The 24837-nt window shown below is 39.2% G+C and overlaps 1 protein-coding gene across 1 annotated transcript in view; it reads left to right on the top strand.

The window, feature by feature from the left end:
* The window catches only part of PATJ (PATJ crumbs cell polarity complex component), a 325629-nt gene that overhangs the window by 91065 nt on the left and 209727 nt on the right, over positions 1-24837 (top strand). The window contains exon 18 of the mRNA XM_051999546.1: positions 22610-22819. Within this exon, the coding sequence (XP_051855506.1) occupies positions 22610-22819 (210 nt within the window). The remainder of the gene's footprint in view (positions 1-22609; positions 22820-24837) is intronic.

The following is a 24837-nucleotide window of genomic DNA, read 5'->3' as shown; positions in this document are numbered from 1 at the left end:
TAAGTTTTTTGTAGGGCAAGGTCCATTTGTAGAGAGAGGTTCCACATTTCTGGCAAAGTTGTTTAATTAGAAAGCCCTGTTCCTGAACATGGCCATTCATAGCTGGTTTATTCCATTCTAAAAGCATTAATTAAGCTTCTACTTAATGTAACTTATGTGACAGACATTGTCCTTGACAAAGTACTTGACTGACTTATTCCAAGTTGACATTCTTCCAGGGAGAAGATACAGTGGGTAAACATGTGAGTAAATAATCATCTCAACAGCCACAATAACAACTATTGTTTCGATCCAATGCACTTGACATGTGCTACCTCTGTTGACCTATATTTGTACCTCTTATTAGTTTGGTACTAATATTAACATTCCCGTTTTTCTGATGAGGAAACTGAGGCTGGGAGAGGTTGGGATTCCCCCAGTGTTCAACAAATAAGATGTTTACAAGGCAGGCTATCAGCTCCTGTTTTCTTGACCCAGTTTTATCAATAGGCGCACACACACACACACACACACACACACACACACACCCTCCCCTAAAAAGCATATGATACCTTAAAGCATATATATTATGTGCATCTCTGTGTGTATAGGGACACACATTCATTAATTTCAATAGGGAAAGACATACTCTCTGGGGCTGGGAATCAGGAAAAGACCCTTAGAAATTAATCTTTTTTTTAAAATGCGAACTGAACTATGGCTCCAAATAGCATTTATTAAGCTCCTACTGCATTCAGGCACTATCCAAGGTGCTGAAAACAAAGTAAAGTGGTCTCATGTTCTCTTGTGGAAAATAACATGCATGTATTTATCACACACCCACAAAAATATATATGAAATCAATATACATTTTTATGATGGGAGTGTAGACAAGTGAAGCTAGGGGATTCCAGACTTTTTTGGTGATGTGCTTTGCAGTATCCATTGACATCTGAATCCAGAATTTCTTGCTTTTGTATAAATGCTTTTTTTCCATCTGTACTTTCTCCTCCATGTCATTATTGGTATATAGGCATTCATTTCTCTGCATATTTCTTTCTTTTATTCGAAAAGGGAGTAGAGTATTTCATTGCTGTAGAGTAATTACAAGAAAAATGGATTTTTGAATAAGTTTTATATTAGAAATCTTGATCGTTAGTTCTCAGGATTCATTACATCTTCTCCAGTCAAACCTGGAAGGAAGACACTGCATCTGAAACTCCCTGCGTGGTGTGTACATCACGTTTTTGTTGTTTATTGGCAGAGCGTGTGTCACTGTCACCTACTGTGACATTTAGATGACAGGATATCTCAATTTAAAGTTTGGTGTTGGGCAAGTTAATTAATTGGTTAAGTTATCACTTGCTGTAATTAGATAATAAACACTAATGAGGGGAAATAACTTTTGCCAGGCCAAGGGAGGGTTTCAAATGCATCCGTGAAGGCCATTTCTTGGCCTGGAGCACATCTCGTCTGTGTTCATGCCGTGTACCTTCGGGATTCCGCCAAAGCAGCTTCTCTCTATCAACTGAGGCTCAACACAAGTGAAGTTATTACAAAAGCTTGGGAACACAAAAAGGGGTATTAGGTACATAGCTAAGGTATAATAGGCATTAGCTTTTGGGAATATTTATTTTAATGGTGAAGATTAAAGACTTTGGCCACATCATGAAAAGACAGGACTCTTTGGAAAAGCCCCCGATGTTGGGAAAGATTGAAGAAGGCTATGGCACAGGATGAAGCAAGGAACATGAGTTTGGACAGACTTCAGGAGATACTGGAAGATAGATGGGCTGGCTTGCGATCGTCTGCGAGTTCACAAAAAATCACACGTGACCAAATGACTGAAAAACAACGAATTTTAATGAACCACATTTTTTCCCCCCAACTGTGGTTTCTTTTCATCACTAAACTAGTAAGAACTTGATAGAAAATCTCAAATAAATTTTGTCTAGTCCAGGACTGCTTAACCTGGGGTCTGTGAATCCCCTGAGAAGTCTGTGGAATGATTTTAAAGGGTCTGTGAACTTATTTCTAAAATACCTTTGTAATTCTTTGTAATCCACATTTCATTTTATGCATTTACAAACATGATTCTGAGTGCTTAGGTTCACCAGACTGCCAGTGGTTAAAATCCCTTCCCCACTCTTTTCCTCCCTCCCAATCTAGTCTCATGGCACAGAGGAAAATAAGACTATAAATCCATGGCAATACATTTAAAGGATGCTTTGCTAGTGTGTTACTGTGTAAAGCCAATATATGGAGAAAGTGAGGGTGTAATAACAGCCTGGTGTGGGGTAAATTCAGACCAGGGGCTGGGAGTTGGAAAATAAGGGCTTTCCTCTTGTCTTCACCTCAGGGTTCTTGGGAATGTGAGCATTTTCTGTCTCTGAGGAAGTCATTCAGTTTCTTTTTTTTTCCATCCCCCAAAGGAGAGGTAATATGCTAATACTTGCCTTGCTTAATTCACAGAAAATTTTAAAAGAAAAATGGTTTGTAAATATTATGGAAATATGAGTTATTATACATGAAAATAAATTTGAATTAGTCCTTTCTTTTATTTTCAGTCATGTCTAATTCCTCGTGACCCCATTTTGGTTTTCTTGGCAAAGATACTGGAGTGGTTTTCCATTTCCTTTTCCAACTCATTTTATTGTTGAGGAAACTGAGGCAAACAGAGTTAAGTGATTTACTCAGGGTCTCACAGTGAGTAAATGTCTGAAGCCAGAGTTGAACTCAGGTAGATGAGTTCCTGACTCTGGGGTTGGTGCTTTCTGCACTCCACCTAACTGCCATGTGCCTTTTGTTTTTATATCCTAGTAATTTCCTATTCCTTTCCTCCTAAACATTGAACTCTTAAACAGAGAAAACAATTAGCAGAAAGCACAACCAATAATATGGGTCATCTGATGGTGTATTTTCCTTTCTGCTAAGAAAGATAATTTGTTATCTACTCACTGGGACCAGGAATGGTCAATGCAAATAGTGTGAGGTCTTTTTGTTATTAATTTTTTGCTTTCATTTAGATATCTTCTCCTCCTGGTGCTAAAGGAACAATAATAAGCTCTGACCTTCAGGCTATTTCCTTCACTCTGCTTCTAATTGTGCAGCTTTTCCTGTATTCCTCAGAATTCCTGTATTTGTTCCTTGTAAGCTGTTACTGAAATTAAATGTTAAAATTATTTTTTAAAGGGAGGCCTGAGCATGGGCAGTGCTATGCATTGTAGAGAATGTGGCAGTTTTGCTGTTCAAAATGAGGAGCAAATCTGTAGAAAAAGACTTAGGTGCATCTTCCAGATGGGGACTCCATCCTATATTGTCCATCAATCCTGTTGACATTAGAAATGGGGGGAACTTTTTCCGTTTCTGGTTTCACAACCTTATTAACTTAGTTGAAGAAGGCTGAACAATTGGAAGGATGGGTGTCTCCTGGACTGTGCCAATGGGTCAGAATCGCTCGTACACTGCCTTTGAAAGTGGATTCCTGATTTGGATACCCATCTTTCTTCCTGTGTGACTTTGATAAGTAAGTCTCTTAATGTCTCAAGGCCTCAGTTTCCTTATTAGCAAGATTTTGGGGATGCTGTTCTTTGAGGTTTCATCTAGCACTAAATCTTATGGTCTTACGCTCTTAGAAGAGAAAGTAGTCAGATTATCTAATGGATAGAGCACTGGACTAGGAAAATCTGATTTTGAATCCTATGATACTTGAATAATGGACTTGAATCTTTCAAAACCTCAGACACTTAGTTACTGGGTAATCTTGGAAAAGTCACTTATCATTTATGAAAAGTGGGGGTGATAATCACACTATTTTCTTTAGAGAATTGTAGTTGATCAGTCAGAAAACATTTACAAGGTACTAAAAAGTAAGGAAGCAGGAGGAGGAGAAGCAAAGGAAGAAAAAGAGGAGGAAGAAAGAGATAGAAAGAAAGAGGAAAAGGAAGAAGAGAAAGAGGAAGAGGAAGAACCGTAACAATACCAGAAAAGAACCATGAAGAAGAAGAAAAACAAAGGAGGAGAAGATGGTAGTCTCTGTCCTTAAAAAACTCACAGTCTTATGAGAGACAACTCACAAACACCTCTCTACAGATAAGCTATAGAAAAGTGAAATGGGACATAATCAACTGAAAGAAGAGAAGATAATGAAGGAGTATCTGGAATGGCTTCCTGTTGAAGGTGGGATTTTAACTGGGACTTGAGGGAAGACAGATAGGTCAGCAAGTGAAGGAAGATGAGGAAGAGCTCCTCCTGGTGTGGGCAGACAACCAGTGAAGATGCTCGGAGCTGGATGATGGAGAGTCTTGTTTGAGGAGAAACCAGGAGGCTAATGTCATTGGAGCACAGAGTAAGGTGTAAGGTGCAGGAAGATTAGAAAGGTGGAATGGGAAGCCGGTCATGAAGCCACTGGAATATATTGAGTCACGGGTTGACATGGTCAGATCCATGTGGTAGGACAATCACTTGACGGATAAGTGATGGACAGACTAGAACGGGAGGAGATTATGGGGAGGATCAAATGAAATAACATAGATTTTAAAGTTCTTAAGTTAATATTCTTAAAATATTACAGTGAATATCCAACAGTGGACTAATTTCTGACATTTGCTTGATGTTCTTTTAGATTCCTATTCATTATAAGTAAGAGTATTAGAAACTCTCTTCTCGGGGCTTCTAGTGTTCCTGTGTCAATGGCTAAAATGCCTAGTGACCCAGAAATGATACAGTTGGGCAATCTGGGGCTGGCAAGAGATTTTTTTTTTTTTATATTTGGAGTTGTACTGATTGTCATAGAAAAATCCTAAAACTAACATTAGCTATTAATGCATTGAATATTATCCGGGACACTTTTATTACTGCTAAAGACAAAATTGTTATCTAATATAAAGTAGGTGACAAGTTTTTTTCTCTAGTTGGATACTGTCTGTGCTTACTCAATCGACAACAGTCATTGGATCAAGGAAGAAAATCCTTTGCCCTAATTATAGTTTTTGTTATTGTTGATGCCGAAAAGCACCTGAAATCAAGTGAAAATTCAAACTTATTTTCATTGTTAATGGGCCCTGATTAACTAATGCTGGCTAAGTATCTTAATTAAGAGTACAGACTTCCAGATGAGGAAATTTGCTTTGTTTACTATGACTAGCACCTTCTCTGCAATGTGTAATTGTTAGAGAGTTGTCTGGATCCCTTGCAGATTCCGTGACTTAGCCAGTCTTGCACAGCCTGTGGTCCCACATGAATGAACCCTTGCCTTCTTAGTTTCAAGGTCATCTCTCTATTCACTGCCTCAGTGAAAATGATTAGCCTGGTTGGAAAAAATAAACATGCTACCTAATTTATGAATTGTCCATTTAGTTATTTATATCATAATTAACCCTTCAGCCAGAATAATTAGCCTTTAAGAAGAGTAATTTACTTAAATAACAAGCTCCCAGGAAAGACCTTTGCTACCTTAATCCTTTTCTCCCTTCATTCTTTTCCTTCTCCAAGTAGGGGTTGGATGCTATTTGGAGGTTTGGACCATAGTCGTTCTGTCCTCTCCTCCACCAGTAGGGAGTATCCTAGAATCTCTTCCCCTTGAAGTCTTGTTTCCCGAGAATTTTCCCTGGAGCCGATTTCTTGGGGAGGTGGGGGGGAGACATCATTTATCTTCAGATCTGACAGAATCTCTCCTATTACTTTACTAACTTTATCAGGTATTTGTTAGTCACCTACTAGGTGCTTGGCTTTGAAAGGCAGTGAGATTTCAAAGAGATGCTTACCTTCAAGGTACTTACTTTTTGCTGGTTCTGCTTGTAGCATCAGAGAGGCTAGGGCAGGAAGTGATACTTATTCTGAGTTTTGAAGAAGACTTGGGATTCTTTGAGTCACATTGGGGAGGGAAGGTATTCTCAACCTGAGTGTTGGGAGATGAAATATCGGCAAAGCCTATATTAGCCATTTGGGCAGGATTATAGAGTGGATGAGAGAGAGGAAGGTCAGATAAATCTAGAAAGATTGGTCCATACTAGATTTTAAAGGGCCTTTGATGGGAAGAGGGGTAAGAAGGAGCTGCTAGAACTTCTTGAGCAGAAGCACTACATGGTACCATTTATACTGGGGGTTCAAAAAAAAATCATTGTTGCTGGTTATAATTCTGACAGTTTTAAGGTTCATCAGTTAATCAGCAGATATTTATTTGTTAATATCTACTGTGTGCCAGGCAGTGGGGATGCAAGTAAAAGGAAGAAAATGATCCCTACTTTTCGGGTATCTCTCTCCCACTCTCCTTTTCTAGCTTCTTTCCTCTCTTATTTTCTTTCTCTCTCCTCTTATCGCCTTTGCCCGTTGTTATCCCAATCTTCAAACAGTCTCCTCCTCTCTTCTTGTGCTTTTCCTCATTATTCTTTCCTTCCAACCTCCTCCCCTTCCTGGGAACACCCCAGTTTCTCATCAGAACCTTTCTAATTATCTTTTATGGGACAGTATTTATAGGAATCCTTTTGTCATTACTTCTTGTAATCTCTCCTAGTTCTAGTAAGATCGTTGCATGCAGAATTAATGACTGAATGCACGGATGAGTACACTCCACAAACATTTGGGTGGGTGGTTTGTGTGGGTGGATAGACATGGTCTTTTTGGTGTCGGCCCTTCGTTGGGATCCCTCCTTATCCACAGCCCAAGACCCGAGTCCTAGACGTTATTCTCCGCTTCCGCCGATGCATTACAAGGTTAGGTATTTCTACAGAATAATTAGTACTGTGTGTTATGGTATTGCCAAGGAGCTAGCATTGTTGATTTCAGAGACAAACATTCATGAAAAGGAGTATCCCAAGTTAATCGAAATCATTTGTCCCTACTTATCTTCAATGCTTGAGCAATATTGGACATTAGCCGTAGGGAGTGGATAATTTTCAGTTGGAAGGAACAGTGGGAAACGGGTCCAGAAGGCCCCTGGAAATTTTTCCCATTTTGACCTTGAAAATTGAAATTGTGGTGTGTCTACTTAATGAAGGACATTATAGACTCCATTCCCCATTCCCGGCTAATTTAGCTATATATGTGTTAAGATTTTGCCCTAAAATTAGTCAGAATTGAAGAGTACCAATCATCAAGTGCACATTCAGGTTGGTAGCACCTCCCTGAGTCTGTGTCATACTGGTTTTGACCTTCAAGAACCCAAGATCATCCAAGTGAGATGATAAGACATCAAAGAAGGATTATCATTTGTGTAATTAATAAATAATTCAAATCTGTATTAAGCTGGGGACAGTATTTTGGACTCAGAGTCAAGAAGACTTGAGTTCAGATCCTAGCTGGGGCACTTATTGTTACATAGACATAATACTTAATCTCTTTCTGCCTCAGTTTGCATATCTGTAAGACTGAGACAATAATAGGAATTATCCATCTCCCCAGCTGAGGCTCAGAGAAGTTGTGACTTGCTTCATGGTTGCAAAATCTGTTAAGAGTAAAGATCCTTATCTCATTGTCATGATTTCAAGTTCACGGTTTTTTTTTCCATGATTTTAAAATATTTCTAATTTATACTTGTAATTTACAACCAAATGGCATAGAGTTTTAGACCTAAAATCATTAAGATTAAGGTTTGAATCCTGCCTTAGATATTTCTCAGTTCATCTCCTAGCTTTGACCCCACTTCTTGGTATTTTTCAGTTCTATATCCTTGTGACAAAGATGGTAGGAGAATGAAACCTAAGAAATTTGAGTTTATCAAATGAATGATGGTTAATTAGCTCTATGAAGCCCTTAATTCACATTGTGCTTGGTTTGGAGCGCCATATTGTGAATAAGACATTAGGAAAATCAGTGGTGGATACAGGGATGGGACCATGCATATAATACTAGTAAGATGAGGCTGAAAAGGGAAAGTAGAGCCCTGAATACCTTGATAAAGGATTTTGGACTCTACTCAGTACATAAATGCCAGTTTTAGCAGGATTAGATTAGGTGCAATATAAGGGGGGGAAATATCCCTTTCAGTATCCCAGAGTGGAGTGGGTGCAAGGGATAGATAGTGCATTCTCCATCACTGCAGGTGGATAGGTCTCTTTTCAGGGTTGTCCCTGAGGGATTCTTTTTCAAATACTGGTTGGATCTGATGATCTTGGAGGACCTGTCTTTTTTTTTTTTAATTTAAAACTTTTTATTTTCAAAACATGCATGGGTAATTTTTCAACATTGACCCCTGCAAAATCTTGTGTTCCCAATTTTTCCCTCTTTCCCCCCACTGCCTCCCCTAGTTGGCAGGTAATCCAATATATGTTAAACATATTAAAATATATTTTAAATCCAATATATGTATATATATTTATACAATTATCTACCTCAGAATTATCTTGTGTTTCATCACTATCTAAAAAAGAATTACAATGTTGTTTTCATCACAGGTACATCCCCAATTTTAAAAAAAAGTTATTTTAAATGTTCCTTTATTGAAAAGCATTGACACTTCTCATTTTATTTCAAAATCACAAGTAAACTGCAAATATTACTACATTACTACCCCACCCCATCCCCCAGGTTACAGATGAGGGAACGGAAGCTTAGACATTTGTCTGTAGTTAATAATTATTATATATCGGGTGACATTTGAACATGGGTCTTTCTGACTTTTATCTAGCACTCTGTCTCCTCCGCCCCTCTGCCTCTCACTCCATCCATCTCGTGCCCAGAATTAAGAAAGCTGTAGTGTCGGATTTTTTCTCAGCGAGTTTTTAGTTTGTGAAAGTATCGAGCGTAAGCCATTGTTTTTCCTGTTGCTGCTTTGATTCCCAAGGCATCTTCCTGGGCTATTTCTCCTTCCGAGTCACCTCCTGAGTCACCTTAGCGGGATTAGAGCCGGCTGCAGAAAGCTGACCGGTCGGTAGTTTGCTGAAGTCTGAAAAGATGTCAGCATCCATATTCATCAAAGAGCAACCTGGAGCTTTTTGTTGAATCCGCCGCACAGGCGCTTTTAAAAGGCGTTTGTGTGTGAGGGAACCCTTTGCTTCACCCCAGAAGTATTGATAAAGGTTGGGCTTTTGCCTATCTCTGCATCCCATCCACATTTATTTTCATGAACATCAAAGTACTGTAAGCTTTGACCCCGACTGTGCTCCAGACTTCTTTTCACAGAGGATTTGCTTCCTTTTTCCTCTATGGGAACCTTCCACGTCCTTTAAATCATTTTAAGCTGCTTCATTTGGAGGGAAAAAAAAGCCTTAATAGTGTGGTCCTGGGGGCGATGGAATGTGGCTACCAGGGGAAATTCTCCGCTGGCTTAAAGCGGGCTTTTCAGTGGGGCAGTCCCGGGTGGCTGCAAGGGGCACTCTCCTGGTGCGGAGAGCTTGTTGTGGGCCCGGGATGAGGACTGACTTCCAGAAACTTCCCCGCAGCCAGACTAAAGCAGTCACTTAATAAGAGATCAAAGAGGCTCTGTGTGGGTCAGCTGGGAGTCCCCACGGTAGACATCAAAAGCCTTCCCTTGGCAGGGGGCCGGCACAGAGCTCGAGGTAGCAGGAGGCCTCGGAGATCTGAAGTCAGGGTTGCTGTTGAACTTGGGGGGACATCGGTGACTCCTCCAGCATATGAATTTAGCAGGAAAATCCCATTGTGTCCAAAGGGGGAAAGAGAGAGGGAGCCGGGGCGGGCCGGGCTGGCCAAGTTCATTGGCGATTCCTCAGGGGCTGGCTGGTGGTCTTTCGCAGTCAGTGTGTCCCCCGAGCTGTCCCAGGATCCTTCAGGGAGGATGGCAGAGGACAGAGAGCCAGCAGACTCTGCATGCTACACCCGCGGGACTCCTCCCTTTAGCGGCATGTCAGAAAAGGCAGAAAAATCTACAATTGTAGTTTTGATATCACAATAACGATTGAAATGATTTTATCAGTGTCAGTCACACTCACTGTGTGTGCAAAAGGCCAAAGCCATGTTCCCTCTTCTCTAGGAGCTCACAGTCCCATCCCTTTTTTTAAATAAATAAAAATCACTTTATTGAGATACCTCAAAAGATGCAAAGATACCAATGAAAGAGTCCCGATGAAAAAGGGAACTTCTGTTGTTGAGCAAGGGAGCATCACTTTGGGTCCGTAGCGAATTACCAAAAATATTTTGCTAGCCATCATTCAATTTCCTTTGTTTGTAGTTTATTTTATGCATTTCAAAAGATAATTCTATGAAGGAGTCCAGAGCTCCTCCCCAGATAGCCACAGCACCCAGGACATAACAAGTTTACAAGTCCATTGTCTGTGGGCATCTGATGGAGGGAATGCTGGGCCAGTCCAGGACTGGCCACTCCCTAGTTGTCCAACCTTTGACAAGTCTGAACCTCAGAAAGGCATTGGACTAAATGACCTATAAGGTCCTTTCTAGCTTTAGATCAACGATGTTACAGTGCAAATTACTGGAGATTTCCCTGTTCTTGGAGCAGACAAGATATATATAAATTTATTTTTATTTTAAAAATACATGGGAGTTTGGGGAGGAAGAGAAGGTTCTAGGAGTTGGGGTATCAGGAAAGGACTCGAGTAGAGGGTGTTTGAGGTGAGCTCTGAAGTAATTCTCCAACTTCAGGAGAGAGCTTTCTGGGCATCAAGTGGACCATGTGCAAAGACCTGGGAGGGAGAGATGGAAGGTCAGGAGGGTGGGGCATAGGGAAGGCCAGTTGGCGGAACCAGCATGTGTGCCAAGGGCTATAATGAGGCCGCAGAATCAGGCTGGAAGCCGGTGACTTTGTCATGAATGACAAAGGACTTTGTACTTGACCAACGGAGAACATGGCTCTGCTCCCCCTGGGACTGATCGGGGCCTTTGTGCAGCCCCAGCCAGTAAATTTTCTCTTCCCACTTCTTCCTGTCCCCAACATTTAACACAGTCCGACTAATGCCATCCTTCTGGTGATGAACTGCCCCCGTTTCTATGGCATCGTATTGTCATGAATCACTTCAGTGGAAGGCAGTATGGAATAGTGGAGAGGGAGGTAGCCTCAAGGTCAGAAAGAGCAGGGTTCGATCCTGCCTCCAGCTCGCTGGACAGCTCAGTGGGCACCCAGTGCTCTAGGCAACATTCTAAGTGACCGAGCCAGTGGCCAGAAGGAGTTTCTCTCACCAGAAATCCCCCGTGCCATTCAAAGCCCAAGCACTGTCTATTCCTGTGACTTAAGGCAGAATATTTGTTTTTGCTCTGCCTCTATTTCCCCAGCTTTAACACGGAGATGATATTAACCACTAATGCACAGGATTGCTCTGAATTTCCAATAAGATCATAGATGTAGAGTCCTTCAGAAGCCTTAAAGCACTTAGTAAATAAAAGCTTTTAGCCATAGAATCCTAAAACACAAAATCCTAAAAATTGTCTCCATATTATGGTTGAGGGAACTAAAGCCCATCATCATATTGTCTGATAAAGTGGCAATGCCCAGGACTTAATTAACCAAACCCAAGTTCTCTGATCTCTGAAAAAACTCCTAGAAGTTTTTTCATTTTTATTTATTCAGGGAATTGAAACATCTTAAATTAAAAACAAACAAACAAAAAGACCTGCAGGTTCTTTCATCACCACAAAGGCAGGAAAGTTTTTGCCAAAGAGATGAAACGAAGGCTCATCTCTACACTGCCCTGAATATGTTTCACATGCCTATTGTGTCTTGCCTGGTACAGAGTGAGCGTTTAATAATTGCTTTTTGATTGACTTATTGATGGTAAAGGATTTCGATTAGGATCCACAAAATCCAAGTTTGAATTCTAGTTCTGCTAATTGTGATTGTGAATGTGCAGATGGTTTCTGTCCCTGGATTTTTTTTCTTCCTCTGAGGAAGATGGGCTGGGGGATCCCCAAGATCTGCTATTTCTAATTCCTATGACAATAAGCAGAAAAGCTAACTTTGTGTTAGACTCTATGGTTCCAAAGAGCTTCATATTCCTTCTGTCATTGATCTTAGCCCAATTTTGTGAGCTCTGTTCTTCTAAAGGGAGACAACTCAACATTTGAAGAATTTGAATCCTACAGAACATTTATTAAACATCTCCTGTGTTCTGGAACTGTGGCAAGGTTGGGCACAAAGAAAGGCAATCCCTTCTCTCGAGAAAATCACAGACTAATGAGGAGGCAGCCTTGTGGGAAGGAGGCACAATTAGCTGAGGACTTGGAGCGATGGGAAGAACTCGAGAATGATGCACATTGAAAATGATATTTGATCTGAGGTTTGAAGGAAGCAGAGGTAAAGAGTGAAGGAATCCAGGTGTGGAGAAGAACCATAGAGAACAGTCTCTGTAGTTGGAGTTTTGTCCATGTATAATGAAGCAGGGAGGTAAGAAGTCAGCTTAATAAAGGACTTTGTCTTTGGTTTTGGAGAGAATGGGGAGACACTGAAGTTTATTGTGTAGGGGAGTGACATACTGAGATCTGTGGTGGGAAAGTCCCTTTGGCAGTGGAGGAGAGCAATGGATTGGAAAGGGAGAGAGAGAGGAGGCAGGGAGATTATTTAAGAGGCAGCAAAATAACTATATGGATATGTAAACATATATTGTATTTAACATATACTTTAACATATTTAACCTGTATGGGACTACCTGCCATCTGGGGGGGAGGAGGGGAAAAGTTGGAATAGAAGGTTTTGCAAGGGTCAATGCTGAAAAACTACTCACACATATATCTTGTAAATAAAAAGCTATAACAACAACAATAATAATAATAATAATAATAATAATAATAATAACAATAAAGAGGCTATTGCGATATTTCAGGTGCAACGTGAGGAGACTTTGATCAAAGGGAGGGACCAGTGGGGCTGCATTTTGTTCATCACTTAGAAAGCCCCCACATTTCTCTCATCTCCCTTCCTTTGCCTTGTGTCCCTGCATCTCTTCCTTCACTGCTTTACTTCCTGCCTCCCGGCACCTACCAGAGGGAACAGCAGCATCTGCATGTGATTAAGAACATGTTGTTTCTGGGGAATTAAGACATAGCTGTGGCAACATCCAAACTTCTGATCAGTTTGTTATTCCCCAAAGTTGGCAGCCTTAGGGAGACATTCTTTCGATTGGTGAACCCCAAAAGGAATATTTTGAGGTTTTTCTTGCTTCTGCTGCCCGACCTCAGCTCATTAATGATTTGAGATGGGGGTCACCCGGCGGGTGCTACCATGGAGTTGTTACATGTGTGCTTTAACTTTGGCTGCCCGCTGGGGCTCCCCGGCTTCCCTCCTGGAGGCTGGAATTGGCCCAAGCATTAGCTGTTTGTAGATATGGCATCTTGTGGTGGGTGTTGTCTGAGATGCCCTCTTTAGGTTGAAGTGGGGTGGAGGAGAGGGCTAGTAATGGATGAGTCTTCCTGGAAGCAGTAGCTTCTAGGCAGAAGTCCTTGCAGAGAGTGCTCCAAGAGAACTCCTCACTGGGCCTCCGCCCTGTGTCCTCTGCCTTCTCTGTTTGCTGACCTGGCTTTTCAGCTCCCCTTTATGTATTTCCCCTCTCCTCCCACTAGAATGTCATCTCCTTGAGTATGAGCACCATCTTTGTTTTTAATTTGTCCTTTTATCTCCAGCATCTGGCAGCAGTAAGTGCTTAATAAATGCTTTTTGATTGACATTGATTGCTATGACAAAGATTGGGAGCCAGGAGGAAAAGGTGCAGGCTATGGCTGGCAGCCGCTGTAGCCTTTCTTAGGCAGAAGCTTTGGAGTGGAGGTCAGGTTAGTGTTGGAAGTGCCCTAACTCAGCAGGTCAGAGGGAAGGAGAGCTAGAGGGACAAGGAGCCATCTAGCCCAAGCTTCTTATTTTTCAGATGAGACAGAAGTGAAGTGACATGCCCTGTGTCACCCAGGTAGGTAGGAAGGTTAAGTAGCACAAAATTGGAACCCAGAACAGTACTCTTACCACTGTATCATGCTGCTTCTCATCTAACCCATTTAACAGGAGGATATCAGGCTCCAGGAGTCCAAGGTCTTAAAGTGAGCCATGGGATGCTCCAGAGTTAAATGATACAGTCTCAGATTTTGTGTTGCAGCGGTCCACTTGTCACCCACTTAACCTGTTAAACCAGGGACTCTTGTTCCTTTTGGGGAACGTGGACTCATTTTGGCAGGCTTTGTTTTCAGGACAAATGCCATCCACAGACCTCAAGTAAAGAATTTTTGTTCTAAACTATTCCTCTAGAATAGCCTGAAATGAAGGCAAGACCATTACCAGTGGATGGGCTGAACTGTCTTTTTCCTTCTTCTGATTCTTGGAAATGGAACCTGAACTAGTCTAGTTTCTTGCATGATGATACTGTGCAGGATCTTAGAATTCCAGGGATCAAATCTTACCTCAACTTTTGGCAAGTCAACATCAAGTCTCTTGACTTTTGTTCTTCATCTGCAATTATAAAGCTTTAATTCTCTGATTTGTGCTCTTAAGGAATCCCTATTTCTCTAATGGAATTATTCAACTTCTGTTGTTTGAAGAGCAAATGGCATATTATATTGTAAAGGGCTTTTACCCTCACCACAACCCTGGAAGGTTGCTGCTGTTATTAACCCCATTTTGCAGATGAGAAAACTAAAGTCAGTGAAGTTAAGTGACTTGCCCCCGAGTCACCCAGCTATCTAGGGCTGAGTTTGAACTCACTTCCTAACTCCAGGGCAAGCAATCTCTCTATTGTGCTACCTAGCTACCAGAAAAAAATGCTTCTTTAAAATTTTTAGTTCTACGAGAGTTTTCCTTTTATCAATATCTTCCTAGGAATCTAAGTCTAGTAGTTCAATCTCTGACTTAAAAAGTATAGACATTTTAATGACATTATTAGTGACTAATGTGGGTTACAATCACTCAGAGCTCCACCAAAAGTGTGTTAGTATGTCTATTCAACTTTGACTATTCTTTGTCTATTTTCTGATTTTGAGATTTTTTGATTCATATTTCTTTTCTTATTAATGATTTGGGGCATCTTTTCATTTAGTTATTAATACTTTGCCTTTCTTTGAGTACTTCTTATTCATACACTCAACCTACACATTGGGCAATGGCTTTTGATCATACATACATACATGCATGTGTTAGTATATGGTATATCTACAGATTCAATATATATTTTAGATAACACATGCTTATTAGAAAAATTAAGTGCAAAGATTTTTGTCATTTGTATGCTTTCACTTCTTATCCAAAATTTGTTAATTTAATTTTGTAGAAACTTTTCAGTTTCATGCACAATTGTTATTTTTGTCTTTGGTAATTGTTTCAGTCTCTTATTTGGTTAAAAATATTATCTTCTACTTCTACATATGAAAGATAAATAATCTTTCCTTCTTGTTTTTTATGTTACGATATTTAATATCAAAGTAATATCCATTTTGATTTTATTATGAAATATGGCATGTAATATTGGTCCAAGTCAAATTTCTGCCAGATTGCTTTCTCAGCAGTTTTTAAAATCAACTAAGAATTCTTTTCTAAGTAATATACGTTCTGTTTAATCCAAACACTGGTCTTGTGAGTTCTGTTGTTTGTGATTCTCCCTCGTACAGTCTGTTCTATTTATCTATTTTCCTAGTTTAAAAGCAATACCAAATGTTTTTCATGATTGTGCTTTATGTTATAGTTTAAGGTCAGGAAGTATAATTTTCCCTTCATTTTTCTTTTTTCCCCATTATTTCTCTTGATATTCTAGATCTTTTTATTTCTCCAAATGAATTTTGTAATCAATTGATTGAGTTTTGTAAAGTTAGTGTTTGATATTTTATTGGCATAGCATTAAAACTGCAAACTAATTTTGGTACTTATCAATTTTTTTGCACTGGCGTGATTCAGCCATGAGGCTGAACATTATTCTAGCTAGGTTGTACTTAGTAATTGAACTATTTACCATATACTTAGTAATTGAACTTTAGTGAGCTTTGGCAGATTGATCCTCCAAATTTTATGCATTTTGTAGTTATGCATTAAAACTGCAAACTAATTTTGGTACTTATCATTTTTTTTGCACTGGCATAGTTCAGCCATGAGCCTGAACATTCTTCTAGCTAGGTTGTACTTAGTAATTGAACTATTTACCATATACTTAGTAATTGAACTTTAGTGAGCTTTGGCAGATTGATCCTCCAAATTTTATGCATTTTGTAGTTTTATTTGAATGATATTTTCCTTTCTCTTTGTGTCTTTTAGATTCTGTTATTATTAGATATATTGTTGATTCTTGTTTATTTATTGTAAAATTTGCAGATTTGCTGAAGCAATTCATTATCTTAAGAACCTTGCTAATTTCTTAGAAATTTCTAAGTACCCAATCATGTTGACAGCAAAAAGAGATATTTTATTTATATTATCTACATGCCTTTAATTTTTTTCTCTTTATTAATATTTCTAGCATGTCTAGAATTTCATTAAATAATAATGGGGGAAATGGCTACTCTTGCTTTACACTTGCATTTATTGGTAAATCTTCTAATGTGTCTATTGCATATAATTATTGGCTTTGATTTTAGAAGAACATTCTTATGATATTTTTTTTAAAAGGTCTACTATGTCAACCTATATTTTGTAGATTTTCTTAAAAAATTATACATATCATGTACTTTGTTAGAGGTCTTTTCGGTATCTACTGATAATCATAGTTTAGAAGTTTTTGCTTTTAGTGTGATTAATTATGTTGATTGTTTTCCCATTATTGAACCATTTTTGCCTCCCTAGTATAAATTCAATTTGCTCAGAATAGGTAAATTCATGGAGGAATTGCTGTAGTCTATGGGATAGAATTTTATTTAAAACTTCTGAATCAAAAATCATTAATGATATAGCTCATAATTCTCTTTCTGTGCTTTTTTCTTTTCCTGATTTGGGTATTAGGGGCTATATTTGTCAACTTCATGGGGGATAATGTAGGATACTAGAAAAGTCATTTAATTTTTTTGTCAGGTGATCTAATTTTAATTTTAAAATTAGCCATTTCCCACCTATGTGTTCCATTTCCCAAGTCACTTCATTTCTCTGATCCTTTGTTTTCTCATATGTAAATGAGCAAGATAATATTTTAACTCTGTACCTGAGGTGGGGGGGGGGGAACTTACTAAATGTTAAACTCTTAGAAATATAAATTCCACTTCTCAGATGTTCATAGAGAAACGGCTACACTGGGAGCATGATATTTAAAAGAATCCAAGGTGAAGATTTCCTCAAATTTCTTCAGATTTTCTGAAAGGAGAATGAATGTCTCTGTAAATGAAAAAATCATACCACAATATACCATAGATATTAGAACTGAAAAGGAACTTACTTAGTCAGTAAATGTTTATCAAGTCTTTAATTTATGTATCGGTATTGGGTCTATAAAGATAAAAGAAATATCTCTTGTCTTTCTGTATCTTACATTCTCTTGAGGGAAAGAGACAATATATAAATATGTAGGTAATAATAAAATAATAATAATATGTAGGTAATATATAGTAATAATAAAAAAATAATATGAAGGTAATATACAAATTAATAAAGGTCATTTGGGGAAATTCACACATTAGCAGAGATGAGTCAAACAAAACTAGGGATGCTATGAGGGAGCAGAACTCAGTTGTGGATGTATGGGAAAATGCTAAGAGCTCTCAAGAGAGCTTCTGTTCTAGGCTGTCTGTGCTTAAGGAGATATTCGAAAGGGGGTCATTGAGATTCTTTTCATGCTCTAAGTAGACTCCTTCGATTAGCTGTCTGGTCTAAAAGAATCTCTTTTCCTTCTAATTTCTAATCTGAAGCCCCATATCAGGCTTTTTCCCCATCCTTCTAACTCGCCTAAGGTCACACGGCTACCCCAGGTTCTCAGATTCCAGATCTAGGTTTCTCTCAACTGCACCATGTTGTTTCCCTGAAGCCAGAGAGTCTGTCATTCATGAATACAGTCTGGGATTGTCAGAAGCCTGAGACAAGGCATTTTACACAAAGAAATGCATTTGAAGAGCCCAGTTTGTTCTGCAAGTGATGTGGGCAAGAAGAGAAGCTGGTCCTCTCTCTGACTAGTCTGCAGTGCCCTCTATTGGCTGGCTCATCTCATGTCAGTCTGGATTTCTGCATCCTAGCCTTCCAGTGGAGAACATTGCCCCCAGCCTCCTAGCTGATGATTCTGCTCTTGTCTAAAGCCACTGGACTACAGAGCCATTGTCTTCCATCAGCCGGATCCACTCTTTGACCCCCGTGAAAAGAAATACTTATTTTTCTATATTCCAGTTTCAAGGGAAGGCAGCAATATTGGCAATAGCTCCTCAGGAAATGAAAACATCATTATGTATAATGAGGGAAGGAACAGTTAGGTGGCCTGGTCTGACACATCTTCCTGGGCAAGTCCCTTATTTTATTTGCCTCAGTTTCCTCATCTATAAAATGACTGGAGAAGGGAATGGCTAGCCACACCATTATCTCTTTCAGGAAAACTCCAAATGGAGTCAGGGAGAGTCACAGGCGACTGAAAAATGGCCAAATCACATCAGTAACGTTTTGGAGGTTTGTTCTCTTTATCTTCTGTGGGGGAGAAATTGTTTTTTTACTGTTCTGAGAGATGGGTCAGGAAGAGGCAGATTCATTGGAGCCCAAAGAGATCACCATTTGATAATTTCTTTGCCATAGCCTGGGCAGGCACCTACCTATGACTTTAGTCAGAACTTAGCTGCTCTTATCAGCAAGTAACTCTTTGTACAGATGAACAGAGTATTTCTGACTCTTCTAGGATGTAATCTGTTTTTGTACTTCAGAGTCACAGATTTAGAACTGGGAAGGCCCTGAAAAGTCATTAGTCCAACTCTTCCTTGTAGAACTGAGTAAACCTTGGGCCGCAGGGTGTAGTTGGATGGGACTTTAGAGGTCATTGTGTTCCACTTCCACATTTTACAGATCAAGCCCAAGTTCACACACTGAAGTCAATCTCTGAGTCAGGTTAGAACTCAGCTCTCCCTGACTCCAAGTCTGACCCTCTATTTACTATGCTGCCCCTCTACAAAGAAGTATTTTTCCTTTTTTTTTTTTTTTAATTTAGTAGCCATATTTCTTTATTTTTTTAAATAATAGCCTTATATTTTTCAAAGTACATGCAAAGATAATCTTCAACATTCATCCTTGCAAAACCTTGGGTTCCATATTTTTCTCTCTCCCTCTTCATCTCCCCTCTTCCCTAGAGAGCAAATAATCCAATATAGGTTAAACAAGTGCAAATTCTCCAGAACACATAAGAAGTGGTTTTCCTAAGGCCACATAGATAGCCAGGGGCAGAGCTCTGGACTCTGAACACACCAGGAACTTAACATTCATTATCAGGAGCTTGAGATTTCATTTTTTTTTCTTTTACTGTAAATATCATTATTAAGGAATCATGGAAAGAAGTAAGAAAGGTTTGTGTTCAAGATCTATCTCATACATTTTCTCTTTCTGACTCTTAGTAAGGGCTACTCCCCTGCATCCTTCTCTTTCATCCTTGTTCCCCACCCACCCACTCTAGGTTGCTGATCTGAGTCAGTAAGGGGAGTTCCGTAGGAGCTTCCCCATTCTGATAAGTCACAAGTTTCCAATAGACCTCCCAAACTCCTTACACCGCCCCCCCCCATGATAATAATAAAGTACACCTTCCTAATGCTTTAGTCATTAGAGAGTACTTTAACTAGACATAATTTTTTTAAAAAGCTTTTTCTTTTCAAAATATAAGCATAGTTTTCAACATTCACCCTTGCAAAACCTTGTGTTCCAAATTGTTTTCTCCCTCCCTTCCCTCCACCCACTCCCTTAGAAGGCAAGTAATCCAATATGTGTTAAACATATGCAATTCTTCTATATATATTTCCACAATTGTCACACTGCAAAAGAAAAATCAGATCAAAAAGGAAAAAAAAAATGAGAAAGAAAACAAAAAGCAAATGGCAACCAAAAAGGTGAAAATACTATGATCCACATTCAGTCCTCACGGTCCCCTCTCTAGGTGCAGATGGCTCTCTCCATCACAAGACCATTGGAACTGGCCTGAATCACCTCGTGTTGAACAGAGCCAGGTCCATCAGAACTGATCATCGGTCTACATATAATTTCAGTGGAAGGTTTAAAATCGTTTGCCTATGGTCACAGAATAGGATGTATCAAGCTGGACTTGAACTCACGCTCCAAGGCTAAATCTCCCTATGTCACTCTGTCTTTTCTCCTCTAAGAAAGCATTTCCTGCCTTTCAATATACACAAAGTTAGAGCACAGGGAGGTATAACCTGTAAGGTAGTTTGTCATCCCCCTTTCCCTCCTGAGAAAAAAAGGATATATTCCAAAGTCTTTTGTCACTAACTGACACCTTAAATTAAAGAGATAATTGTCGAGCTTATTTATTACTGTGTCAAGCTTCAACTGGAATGGTTTCATATTTCAGCATGCAAAGTGTGTTGTGATTCATGGTGGCTGGGACCTGAGCAGACAGGTCCTTTATATTATTGCAGCGATGGCCCTCGATACACCTGCCTGCCATTTTCCCTTCAGCTCCTTTCTCTGCCTAGCCAAGAGCTCCCTCTACTTGAAAACATGAGTGTATTGATACCCCCACAGGAAAACATGGCTTTAAATGAGTATCTAAGACTTATTTATCCTTGTGGATTAAGGCTTTTTAATTGGGGGTCCAGGATCTTGCTATTTTCATGTTTTGGTTAGTTTTTCAATATAAATTGATATCTTTTCTAATCCTTTGTATTTTTATTTTCTAAATTTAAAATATAATCTAAGCAGGGGGTCTGAGGCTTCCTTAGTCTGTCTTCCAAGGGGTCCATGACACAGAAAAAAGATTGATCCCTTGTAGATATTTAAAGGTTTCCATTAAGACTTGTTAGAGATCGCCGAGATTCTGCATCAAAATTGACTTACTGATGAAAGGAAGAAGAGTCAGATTTCAGGGCATTTTTCGAAGGAACAATTTCCATTGCTTTTACTTTTTTAAAATTATTTTAATTATTTGGATAATTATTTCCCAATGACAAGTAAATTTTTTTTTGACATTTATTTTTAAAAATTTGGAGTTCCAAATCCCTTCCATCCCCTTTGAGAAGGCAAGTAGAAGGTTATTGATTATAGATGTAAAGTCATGCAAAATATTTCCATATTTACCATGTTGCAAAAGAAAACATGTAACAAAAACAAAAAAAATTTTTTTTTTAAATGTGCCTCAGTCTGCACTCAGAGTACATCAGTTCTCTTTCTGAAGGCGAATAGTATTTTTCATCATGTGACCCATTGGTTTTAGATAAGGTTCCATCCTTTGCAGAGCTTTGAACCTGTATGCTGAGGTTTATCACAAAGTAACACATAAAAAGAGGAGATTCAGTCCTTTGAGGATTGCTCAATTGCTTTAAACCATCCCCTACTTCCTTTCTATCGCCTTTTCCTAACCTTTCCCCCATCATAGATTCTGTTTGCTAATCCAATAGCCCTGTAATTCAGACACAGAACTACTATATCAGCATGGATTCCATTGGAATGTGTCTTTTTATTTTCTAAATTTAAAATATAATCTGAGCAGGAGTCCAAGGCTTCCCTGGTCTGCCTTCCAAGGGGTCCATGACATAGAAAAGATTGATCCCTTATAGATAGTTGAAGATTTCCATTAAGACTTGATTGATTGCACCATTGGAGTTACTTGTTACTAGTTGAGTTACTAATTCTTTCCAGCTTCCAATGTAGTTTCCTTGTAATAAAGTCATCTGAACAAAAAGGGATAGAATAAGACAGACAGGGCTGCTCCCTGGCTGATTGTTGACTCGGTCATAAGTAGCATCTTTTTCAAAGCGGGGAAGTTTGCATTAGCTGTGTCTGGTTTTTCTTTGTGTTTAGTATGAGCTAGTTTATCAGAGTCTGGTCAAGTGAAAGACCTGGTAAAATTGGGTTTGATATAGAGCTGGTATTGTGTCATTTTCTTTTTTCTATAGTAATGTTTCTCATCTCTTATCTCTCTCAGAGAGCCATCAATCTCCCCCTCCCAACCTTTCCAATCTTCTTACACCTTAATCTTCACCACATGTGCTTTAATCCAGTGACAATGGTCTCCTCATTCTTCCACAAACAAGACACTTTCTCTCCAGACAGAGAATTTTCTATGGCTGCCCCTTATTATATATATATTCTTTTTCTTCTTCTTTTTTACCTACTGGCTTCCTTGACATCCCTTAATCCCCAAATCTTACCTTCTCCAAGAAACCTTCTTCAAATTTTGCTTGCCTTCCCTCTGCTAATTTTTTCTCTATTTATCCCATAGGTAGCTTGCTTTCTATATATTTGATTAAATATTTATTTTCTCTCTCATTAAATTGTAAACTCCTTGAGGGCAGGGGATGTGTTTTGCCCTTTTTTTTGTCCCTAGTATTTACAATTCCTGATGCAGAGCAGATCCTTAATAAATCTTTATTGTTTATTGCTGTGTCTTAAGTCATAGAAAAATTCCCAAAGGCTGTGGACATTCTCATCATCATCCATGTTTCTTTCTTCTGGCACATATCAATTAAAGGTTTAAATGATTTATATGACTTTGTATGTACTTTACAATAACATTAGTAGAATGGAAGCGCTTTCTAGAACTAATTCTATTTTTGCCTTTGTATGCCCTGGCACTTGGCAATTGCTCATTAATTATTTGTTTTGAATTGATGACAAAGTGACATCTTTCTTCTCTGACTCTCTTTTCAGGATCCTTTAGACCCGACCCGGACTGTGATTGTGATCCGCTCTCTGGTAACCAATAGTGAAGCTGAACGGGGTAGGGAGTTATTGCCGGGAGACCGCCTAGTCTTTGTCAATGATCGCTCCTTGGAGAATGTCACCCTCACGGAAGCTGTGGAAGTGCTGAAGTCTCTGCCGCCGGGCAGAGTGACCTTGGGCATCTGCAAGCCTTTGGTAGTAAGGGTCTTCTTTATTACTGAGCTCCTCATTGGGTTTTAACTCTAACTCCTAACCCTCTTTTGACAATGGATCTGTGTTCATGTGTTGAGCTCTTGTGTTGGATTCGGGGGAGCCTGCAGCAATTAGGTGAGAGATGGAGGCTGCATTTGTATGCACCAGGTAAGAGAAAGGACACATGGAGCAGTCCTCAAATATGGTGATCATCGCATACCCATCCTGGGGAGGAGAGAGTGAACAGCTGGGAGGAGGAGCAGCATTGGCTTGCCACATGAAGTGGTCTCTGAGATACCTCTTGTATATGTGAACAAATATAACTATCACATCGCCACTAAGTGATTTCTGAATTACACAGTTCTTTCCTTGCAGTTGTTTTATCTACCCTGATTTTATTGCCAGGTTCATGGAGTTAGAGATTTGCCAGTGGTGTCACACCAGCAAAACATGTCATCTAGGGCTTGAACCTTGGCTTTCTGACTCCCAAGTCCGGTGCTGATTTCTGTATCCACATACTATCTGTTTTTTTAGGCAATCTATCCATCAGGATCACTGGCTCCACTTCAGAGGAAGGGTATGACCAGTAGGAATATTCATTCAGGATGTGCTAAGATCCATCCAAGATTTCCATAGATCTTTTTAGAACTATAGTTCATTTTCCTCACTCCTGCTGGTGTCCAATAATTTTTCGGCTCCTCTCTTAACATTTCCCTAGTTTCATCTTCCACAGCGATCTCCCCAAATCTTTTTATTTCTCCACTTACCCAGTCTCCCCAAATCTTTTTAATTTCTCTTCTTACCTTTATGCTCATCCCTAATTCCATTGCTTTTAGCAGATGACTTGGCCTACTACTTTACCAGTATGACCACCCTCTGACATGAAAACTTCTCTGCCTTTTGACTCCCTTTCCCATCTATCACTAATCCAGTGATAATGCATTCAGATCTCAAGGCTGCTAAGTAGTGGGTGCAGTATAGAGAAGGTTATAGAGTTAGACAATAACTGGGTAACTTTGGACATATCAGTTATTCTCTTTTGGTTTCCATTTCCTCATGTAAAGTGGGCCAAACAACAGCACCCACTTCCTAGGGTTGTGCTAAGAATACAAAGAGAAGATTTGTAAAGCCCTTTGCAAATCTTAGAATTCTTCAATACTAGTTGTTGTTATTATTCTTATTAATATTTTTTTTCCTTCCTACACTGAGGATGCTGGAAGTAATTTTCTCACTTTCTTTTCTTTTATTCTCTGCTAGTTCCCTGCTATCTAATTATAAATGTGTTTATGCTTCCCAATATTTAAAAACAACAACAACAACAACAAAAAAAAAAAAAAACTCTTGCCTTGACCTTAGCTCTCACTCCATATTTTTCTGCTCCCTTACTGTCATATACATCTTGGAAAAATTGTCTATATCTGATACCCCTGCTTTCTCACCACTCAACACATTCTGTCAACAAGCATTTTGTGGTAGTTAATTTATGCTGGGTCATCTAGTTAGCGCAGTAGACAGAGGATTAGGTTTGGAATCAGGAAGACTCATCATCAGATGTTCAAATCCATTTACTGGATCCTTACTAGTTGTGTGATCCTGGTCAAATTACTTAATTCTATTTGCCTCAGTTTCCTCATCTGTAAAATGAGCTGGAGAAGGAAATGATAATCAGCTCCAATACCTTTTCCAAGAAAAACCCAAATGGGCTCATGGAGAGTTGGATAGGACTAAAAAAATAACCAAACAATAGCTATATGCCTGGCAAGATGCTTACACCAAATGAAACAGCATTTTCTTGAAGGAGTGAGTATCTTCTACTCAGGGCAATATGACTTCTTCACAGCTTTTCCTAATTCCCTCAACAACTATTACCTGCCCCTCTCAACCTCCCATATATTTATTTTTGTATGCACTTATGTGTATTGAGTCTACTGATATAATGGGAGCTTTTTAGAATAAAAGTATTTTTTTCTTAAATTTATTTATTTAATATTTTCACCAATTACATTTAACAGGTTTTTTACATT

This window comes from Antechinus flavipes, chromosome 4 (assembly GCF_016432865.1).
Source record: "Antechinus flavipes isolate AdamAnt ecotype Samford, QLD, Australia chromosome 4, AdamAnt_v2, whole genome shotgun sequence".
In the NCBI taxonomy this organism is placed as follows: Eukaryota; Metazoa; Chordata; class Mammalia; order Dasyuromorphia; family Dasyuridae; genus Antechinus; species Antechinus flavipes.
Note: the sequence above shows the minus strand (reverse complement) of the source record. Positions and strands in the feature narration are given on the sequence as shown.